Here is a 9560-nt window from a genome sequence, read left to right on the forward strand (position 1 = left end):
AGGAAGGAAGGAAGGAAGGAAGGAAGGAAGGAGAAAAGGAAGGAAGGAGGAAGGAAGGAGAAAAGGAAAGAGGAAGGAAGGAAGGAAGGAAGGAAGGAAGGAAGGAAGGAAGGAAGGAAGGAAGAGAAAGAAAAGAAAAAGAAAGAAAACCAAGAAAATATACAATTTTCTTGTAATACAATTCTAAGTGCTAAATTTAGGGGAAAGCATTTACAGTATATACAAATTCCCCAAATAGGTTCTGTTATCTCAAGAAAGCTAGGTATTTTGCCAGAAAAACTTCCTAATATCTCTTACCTAGTAACCAGTCACAGTACTCGGCTTTTTAATTTTCTAGTAAATCCTACATTCCTAAGAACACGGCATGTGTCTGTTCTGGGTACCACTTACCTGTGTTTGTGATACTGTAGTCTTCATTCTTCCTTCTCATGTGGTAAATAACAATGACCCAGATCAAAGAGGTACCCACAACACAGCAGACCACAACAATGATGACAATGCCAACTGTGGTCCAACCATCATCTTCATGCCCAATGCTATTCTGAGAAGAGTCACAGTTGGAGGATGAAATGACATTTAAGTAAATATGTCCTCGTTCTGTCCCAAGAGTGTTAGACATAATACAGGTATATTTTCCAGCATCTTCTAGCCCAGCATCTACAATGATGAGAAGCTGATTGGCTGCAGCAAAGAAGTGCCGTTCTGTGACTAGGAGTGGCCCATCATCTTTGGTCCAGTTGAGTCGAGGAGCAGGACTCCCTCCAGCTATGCACTGCAATACCGCTGTTTCACCTCTGGCGACGGTCTTGTCCTCCAGAGGTCTAATAAATGAGGGTGTCTCTAACAGAAAAAGATTAAAAATACTAAGTTAGGAAATTTATACCCTAAATCTGATAGAATTAGACTATTAAAAGTATAAAACAATATGCAGTTTAACAAGGATTAACAGTTAATGTTTCAGAAACAAAAAAGAACAAAAAAAATTATAATAATAAACTAAATGTGAACTGGCTGTGTTGATGCATAGCGGTAATTCTATCTACTCTATTAAGGAAGCCAAAACAAAAGGATTACAAGTTTACAGCCATCTGGGCAACTTAGTAAGACCTTGTCTCAAAAATAAAGTAAAGCAAATGGTGGGACCTGGAAAGGATCATTCTGAGTGAGCTGTCCCAGAAGCAGAAAGACACACACGGTACATACTCACTCATATAGACATGTAATATAGGATAAATCTACTAAAATCTGTACATCTAAAGAAACTAATCAAGAGAGAGGACCCTGACTAAAATGCTCAATCCCCATCCCGAAAGGCAAAGAGGAAGGACATCAGAAGAAAGCAGGAAACAAGCTAGAAACCCGCCACGGAGGGCCTCTGAAAGGCTCTGCCCTGCAGACTCAAAGCAGATGCTGAGACTTATGGCCAACTGCTGGGCAGAGTGCATGGAATCTTATGAAAGAAGTGGGAAACAGTAAGATCTGGAGAGGACAGGAACTCCATAAGGAGAGCAACAGAACCAGAAAATTTGAACACAGGGGTCTTCCCAGAGACTCAAACGCCAACCAAGTACCATGCATGGAGATAACCTAAGACCCTTGCACAGATGTAGCCCATGGCAGTTTAGTATCCAAGTAGGTTATATAGTAATGGGAAGAGGGACTGCCTCTGATATAATCTTATTGGCGTGCTCTTTGATCACCTCCCCCCAAGGGGGGAGCAGCCTTACTAGGCCACAGAAGATGACAATGCAGCCACTCCTGATGAGATTTGATAGACTAAGATCAAAAGGAAGGAGAGGAGGACCTTCCCTATCAGTGGACTTGGGGAGGGGCATGTATGAAGAAGGGGAAGGGAGAGTGGGACTGGGAGGGGTGGAGGGAGGGGCTTATGGGGGGATACAAAGTGAATAAAGTAAAATTAATTAAAAAATGATAATAATAAAGTAAAGCAGGACCAGGATACTAGCTCGGCACAGCACTGAGTGAGCACTGGGGATTTCTGTTGTTCCTGAGCCAGGTTCCCAACTATTTATTAACCCAAGCTGACCTCAGGCTCCAAGGTAACAAACTTACTTGAAAGGTTTTTGACAGCCAAGTCAGAGGTGCTCACCTATAACACATGAGTTCTCCAGGCAAACCAGGGTCACAGAGTGAGAGAGACCCTATCTTAAAAAAAAAAAAAAAGTAGAAAAGAAGAGAGAGGAGGAGGAAGAAGGAGAAGGAGGAAGAAAGGGAAAGAGAGGAGGAAAATGAGGAGGAGGAGAAGGATGAGAAGAAAGAGAAGACCCCACAAAACTCTGATACCTAAAAAAAAAAACAGAGACCTGGATGGCATAACTTGCCTTGGATTTGAGTTACATAAAGAAACATGTTTTAACTAAGAATAACAAGGTGGCCCACACCGATAATCCCAGCACCCGAAAAGTAGGGAGAGGTGGAGGCAGTTTCAAGTCCAACCTTTCTTATATGAGACCCTGTCTCCAAAAACAAAAATGAAGAAAAACAAAAAATGAATACAACAAAATACTATTCATGAAAAATTCAAGGAAAATCCTTTTTTATTTTCTAAATTTTAGACATGTATCCTTGCTATATAGTCCAGGCTAACCTGGAGCTCACTATTTAAACCCTCCTACCCTGCTTTGGCTGTGCTGGTCACTTTGTAGACCAAGCTGGCCTCAAACTCTGAGATCCGCCTGCCTCTGCCTCCCAGGGTACTGGGATTACAGATGTATGCCACCATGCCCACTGGACATTTTTAAAGAATTAATATTAAGGTTATGTGGAGCACACAGAAAAGATAGAAAATCTAACCAGAAGACAAATAATTTTTTATTTTAAATTTCTTCTTAATTAGAGAAAAGATAAACTTTCTTAGGTTTTGTATGTAGCTGTACCAAATGGTTGGGATCCTTCTAGGAAAAGCAGAACTCCCCCATACATACTCACTGAACAATTAAAAAACAAAAAACGAACTAACAAAACCCAATAATATGCAAATTAAAACATTAAAGAGGAAACATAAAAGAATAAAGAGAGCTGAAGCTTTTGATAAAGATATGTGCCCTGGGTATGTTCCAAGATTTAGGTCATTTGACCCAAAAATACTATTCCCTCAGCTGACATAACCCTGTATAAAGTAGCAAAATAAGAACAACACTGTAAGCCTGGTGGTAGTTGCACACGCCTTTATCCCAGCACTCGGGAGGCAGAGGCAGGTGGATCTCTGTGAGTCTGGGGCCAGCCTGGTCTACAGAGTGAGTTCCAGGACAGCCAGGGCTACACAGAAAAACTGTCTTGATGGGAGGAAGAACTCTACAACCTAAGCCTCCAAATTGTTTCCCTTGCCTTCCAAAGCCATGTATAGCTCTGAGGCTCCAGTGAGGCAGTGGTCCTACCAAAGTACACTTACCTAACACTGTAAGTGAGGCATTTGCTGAGAGGCCTCCTGCTATATTCTGTGCCATGCAGCTGTAGATTCCCATGTCTTCTATCTTCACATTGGCAATGAAGAAGACATCATCCTCGGGCATGACATGCATGCGTCTTTCTCGGGCTGCAGGAAAGTCAGTGCCACCGTCTTTCTGCCAGGAAATCTGAGGTGCTGGGTGGCCCTCTGCAGCACATTCTAATCTCGCCATGGCACCAGTGCGAATAGTTAGATCCATTGGAGTTTTCAGAAAAGATGGCATCTCTGTTCCAAAAACAGTACAGAAAAAGTAGGCAAAGGGAAAACATGCATGCCCACAAATCTAATAATCTTGTAGGCAGAATTCTGATGTAAAATGCTACACTTCTTTGAGAAACCATATCCTCTGGACTAACAATGAACACAGCATTTGACACTGTCTTTCTCACTGCCCTTCAGTGTGTAGAGCACAGTATTTCTAGAATACATATCATGTCCATCTGACCATGCTGACGGAAAGAAGAAAACCAGAAAGCCAAAAACTTTTCTGAATGCCAATTTAGAACTTAGTATTTAATACTACTCTTTCACTTACGACAGTCAAGTGATGCACTCGAATCTAATATCAACAGATATCAAGACAACTGTTTCAAAAAACATTATTCTTTAAGAAATCTCACTTAAGAAAAAAAGGAATATAGCTGGGCATAGTGGCACATGCTTTTAATTTCAGCACTTAGGCAGGCAGAGGCAGGTGGATCACTGTGAGTTCAAGGCCAGCCTGGTCTACAAAGTGAGTTCCAGGACAGCCAGGGCTACAAAGAGAAACCCAAGCCTGTCTTGAAAAACAGAAGGAAGGAAGAAAGGAAAGGAAGAAGGAAAGGTGGGAAGGAAGGAGGGTGAGAGGCAGGGGGGAAGGAGGGAAGGAGGGAAGGAGGGAAGGAGGGAAGGAAGGAAGGAAGGAAGGAAGGAGGAAGGAAGGAAGGAAGGAAGGAAGGAAGGAAGGAAGGAAACACACACACAGGAGTCAGGTGTGGAGCTGGAGAGTGGTCTTAGTGGTAAAGAGCACTCATTGCTCTTGCAGGACTGGGGTTCAATTCTCAGCACCCACATGACAGCTTACAACTGTGTTACTTCAGTCCTGGGAGATCAATGCCCTCTTCAGGCCTTTGTGGTACCAGCCATGCATGTGGTGCAGACATAAATGATAGCAAACTGATACACATAAAATAATAAAACAAGCTCTTTAAAAAATCCGGAAATTAAAAAAAGAAACACGAGAACAGAAGCACAAGCATATCTTTTGACTGCATGCAGCCTAAAATGGAGTACTTACTCAATTTCATAAACGGACCAAGCTGCTTTAGAATAATTTTTTATAACCACTAAGAGAGTTTTATTTTCAAGATGGTTCTCACTATAACCAGAGATCTACAAAGACCACCGGACCCAGAAATGTCCTAAACGTTCTCAAGTTTTAGAGGATACTGTAAACAATATTAGAATAGTTTTCAGAGAATTGTGGTTTTGGAAAGAAATTGAGACCATCAGAAGAATGTCTTCAGGACAAAGAAAAATGGAAATAAAGTATCTCCTAGGGCAAAGAAGAATGGAGGCTAGAGGGCAGTGGGCAACCCAAAGTCCACCCCTTTCTGTATCGTAACCGAGAGAAAAGTAAGACCCCTCCAAATGTGAGGCATGACATAATTTTCTTGGTCAAGGAATTCATAATAATGTAACAAATATCTATATTCCAAAGCACTTTGCCCATCAGCATAGACATAGACATGGTGTATATTCTAGAAATACATAAGTAAAAAAGCAAGTATTTTAAAAGTCAAGTAGCGCCATTCCTTACCATTCACAGTCAGCTTGGCTTTCTGAGAATAATTAGAACCAAAGTGATTAGTAACAATACACTGGTATTTCCCTTCGTCTGTGAAGTTCACACTAAAAAGGTGCAAGACACTAGTATATTCCAGAGCTTCTCCAGCCTGCTGCCGATAGCGAACAAAGTTCTCGATGTCCACATCATACAGGATCTCACTGTCTTTGCGCCACACAGTGGACATGGGTGAATCACTGCTGCTCACAGCAGTGCACGTCAGAGTTACGTTAACACCTCTTAATGCAACTGTGCTTTCAGGATGTGTCCTTATCTGAGGCTTCAGAAAATCATCTAAAGGAAATAAGTGTAACAGTGGCCAAGTCAGTTACTTATTGTTATTTCTGATCCGAGTTTATAAACAAAGACTGTAACACTGTAAGTTCCATTCACAGAGGCTATGTAATACTGAAGGACACTGTAGAGCTGGAATCAAATCCCTTCTTAAAACTGAGGAAAATCAACTCCAGATGTCGGTTTGCTCAAAGGCTTCAAACAGTGACAAAGGTGGCTGGACTCAGGTTCTGGACGTCAGCACCCAGAGCTCTTCCCACCATCCCTCAGGAATCTACTATTTCCTAAGAATTACCTATGGGGGGTGGGGGGGTTAAGGATGACAGAAACCTTATGTAACAATTTCAAGGTAAGTTCTAATTCTATCATCCCATACATATAAATATATATATTTATATATAATGATATTATGTCCCATATATAATGATATATATACAAAATATTTATAATAACCATTATCCTTTCTGTATAATAAGAAAATGGGAATATAAACCTACTCATTTTCATGGAGACTACTAATAAATACATGACTTGAAAGTACTTTGTACATAGCTTCAACATTATAATACTCAAGAATACTCAGTGGGAGGGCATCTCTGGGACAGGGGAGGCTCCCAAGAGTCTATGGAGGGGACCCTAAATGAGACTCCTAGCAGCGGAGAGTATGTGTAGCTAGGCAGAACTTCCAGTGACGGGATGGGGACACCAACCCACCCATAAAACCTTTGACCCAAAAATTGTCCTGTCTGCGAGAAGTGTAGGGATAAAGATGGAACAGAGACTGAGGGAAAGGCAAACTATTGGCCCAACTTGAGACCTATCCCATGGGAGAAAGGCAATCCCTGTCTCTATTAATGATAACTCTGCTATGCTTGCACACAGGAGACTCCAGCAGCTGATGGAAACAGATTCAGAAACTCACAGCCAAACAACAGGTGGAGCTAAGGGAGTCTTGTGGAAGAGTGAAAGAAAGGGTTGAGGGAGCCAAAGGGGTCAAGAAGACCTACACAGTAAACTAGCCATGGCCCATGGGGGTTAACAGAGGCTGAACTACCAACCAAAGAACATACAGGACTGGATCTAGGCCCTCTACATATATGTAGTTGTGCAGCTGGTATTTCATGTGGGTCCCCTAAGAAATAGAGTAGGGGCTGTCTCTGACTCTGTTTCCTGCCTTTAGATCCCTTTCCCAAAGCTGGGCTGCCTCATCTGGCCTCAGTGGGAGAGGATATGCTTAGTCCTGCTAAGCCTTAATGTGCCAGGGTATGTTGGTACCCATGGGGGCTTCTCTCTGAGAAGGAGAGAGAGGAATGGGGGAAGGAGGTGTGAGGGTAGGACTTTGTGGAGAGGATGGAGGGGGCTGCACTAAGGCTGTAAAGTGAATAAATAAATGAAAAAAAAAAAAAAACACCCAAAAAATAGTGAAGATACAAAAAGGATAAACATGCAAGTGAAAACTGGTTTAGGACTAGTTAGTGTACTATGGAATCATAAATAAAACGTTCTAGATTGAGAGGCTGCTATAGAAATTCTGAACCAGTGGAGCATGGTGGTGCATACCTTTAATCTCTGCACTTGGGAAGCAGAGTCAGAAGGATCTTGGTGGGTTCGAGGCCAGCCTGGTCTACAAAATCAGTCCAGGACATCCAGAGCTCTTGTTACACAGAGAAACCCTGTCTTGGGGGGTGGGGAGAGAATGCTGAACCAGTATCTTCACTAGGTAACATTCTACTGTGCCTTAAAAGATGTAATTGGAATAGTATAAAACACATAGTATGAGCCAGAGTGGTAGCACACATCATTAATCTCAGCAGACGCAGGCAAATCTCTGAGTTCCTGACCAACCTGGTCTGGTCTGCATAGTTAATTTTAGGCCAGCCAGGGATATATAGTGAGACGCTGTCTCAAAAACATAGTATGTCTTACATTAAAACCAAGTCAAAGGGAATGTGTGACAATGTAAACAGAATTCAATCCATTGTAAAGAGAATTTAAGCATAAAAAAATTTCCAAGTTGTGAAAGAAAATTACAGATTTCTGAAATTAACTATGTTATATTCAGGGTGGTTGGAGGTGGCATATGCCTTTAACCCCAGCATGTGGGAGGCAGAGTCAAGATCTCTGTCTTGAAAAACAAACAAAAGAATTATATTCAGAACACACCATCTATGACTACCTCTACTGTCTCAAAGATATGCTAACACTCTGAGTCTTTTTTGTTTTTGTTTGAGACATGGTTGTTCCATGTATCCCTGGCTGTCCTGAAACTCACTCTATAGACCAGCGTGGCCTCAAACTCAAGAGATCTTCCTGCCTCTGCAGATTAAAGGTGTGCCCCAACAGTGCCTGGCCACGTTGAGTCTTGGGAAACTGCATAAAGGGGCAAGAACAGTTAGGAGCACTGGCTGTTCTTACAAAGAACCCAGGTCAGTCCCCAGCACATCCCAAGTAAGAATCTTTTGCAACTCCAGTTCCAGAGGATCTGATGCCCTCTCCAGGGCTCCATGGGTACTGCACAAACGCAGCGGACAGACATGCGTGTAGGCAAAACACCTATACACATGAAATAAAATAGATTAATCTTTTTAAAAAAAGAAAAAAGGAAAGACATTCCATCAAGGCCAGAGAAATGGCTCAGTGGGGAAAAGAATTTGCCAGAAAGCCTAACAACATGAGTTTGCGTTCTGGAACCCTCGTGATGGAAAAAGAGGGTTTTTTTTCCCTCTTTTTGGGATAGACAACTTGACTATCCCAAGTTGTCTGTCCTTTTACCAAGAAACTACATACAAAAAAAATGAAACTGGTGGTTATAAACACACACACACTTGTAACTACAGCACTGCTGATGGCCACATAAACTAATGCCTTTTCAAAAAATCTCTTGGTGATTCTTTTCAGACTATACTAAAAGTCTTCACAAAAAAAAAAAAAAAAAGCATTGATTCAGAAGCCTGTCATATATCCTAAAGTTAATAATTCCCTTCAAATTAAAGCCGACATTCACATTGCCACTAAAGATGATCATTCAAAGCCAATGAGAAGGCAGCATTGAGAGGATCCTTGTGTTACGAAAAGGAAAAAAAAAAAAAAAAAAGGCACTCAGGAGGCAAAAGCAGGTGGATCTCTGTAAGTTTGAGGCCAACCTGGTCTACAGAGCGAATCCAGGATGGCCAAGGCTACACAGAGAAACCCTGTCTGAAAAACAAACAAACAAACAAAAGAAAACAGTGAGAACTGTTTGAAGCACTATATGATCAAAGAACACAACATGTAGCCTGTATTATGTAATCATCGAGACATGGTGTGGAGAACAACACAAGGACATAAGGTGTGCTAGTCGAAAGCCATTTGGGGTGGTGGCATTGTTATTGCTTCAGTCCCTTTCTTTTGTTACAACAGTTTAGAGGCATTTAAAAATTTTTAAACAGAAATACAAACCACAGACAAAATCTTTCAGGTCCACATTCAGGATGCTTTGTCCTGCTAACCATTCAGGATGTGCACAGCTTACATTCACAGAACGATGAAAGTTGTTATCCACCAGCCACTGAAGTAACCACTTCAAATGACAATCACAGAGCAAACTGCTTGTGTTCAGAACGCTGCAGAAAGAAAACAAGGAAAAGAACCTTTAATTTTAGCTTTATTCTAGGTTCTTCAGGGTAACCACACATTTAAGCATCTACTTGTCAAAAACTGTTCATCTGGGCTGGAGAGATGGCTCAGCTGTTAAAAGTACTAGCTGCTCTTCCAGAAGTCCTTAGTTCAATTCCCAGCATCTTATCACCATCTATAATGGGACCTGATTCCTTCTTCTGATATGCATGAAGACAGAACACTCATATACATAAAATACATGAACAAACAAATCTAAAAAAGGTTTATCTAATTATTAAAAAACTTAAGACAATTAGCCTTAATAATACGTTAGTGTTCCAAAAAAAAAAAAAAAAAAAAAAAAAAAAAAAAAAA

The 9560-nt window shown here is 41.3% G+C and overlaps 1 protein-coding gene across 3 annotated transcripts in view; it reads right to left on the reverse strand.

The window, feature by feature from the left end:
- Window positions 1–9560, reverse strand: part of Lrig2 (leucine rich repeats and immunoglobulin like domains 2) — a 59557-nt gene that overhangs the window by 11511 nt on the left and 38486 nt on the right. For all 3 annotated transcript variants that reach the window (XM_055628797.1, XM_055628787.1, XM_055628806.1), the window contains 4 exons: window positions 9027–9190; window positions 5268–5588; window positions 3413–3694; window positions 391–840 (listed from right to left, as the gene is read on the reverse strand). In XM_055628797.1, coding sequence (XP_055484772.1) covers window positions 391–840; window positions 3413–3694; window positions 5268–5588; window positions 9027–9190 — 1217 coding nt within the window. The remainder of the gene's footprint in view (window positions 1–390; window positions 841–3412; window positions 3695–5267; window positions 5589–9026; window positions 9191–9560) is intronic.

Source organism: Psammomys obesus, unplaced genomic scaffold, assembly GCF_907164565.1.
Source record: "Psammomys obesus unplaced genomic scaffold, mPsaObe1.curated_primary_1811, whole genome shotgun sequence".
NCBI classification, from domain to species: domain Eukaryota; kingdom Metazoa; phylum Chordata; class Mammalia; order Rodentia; family Muridae; genus Psammomys; species Psammomys obesus.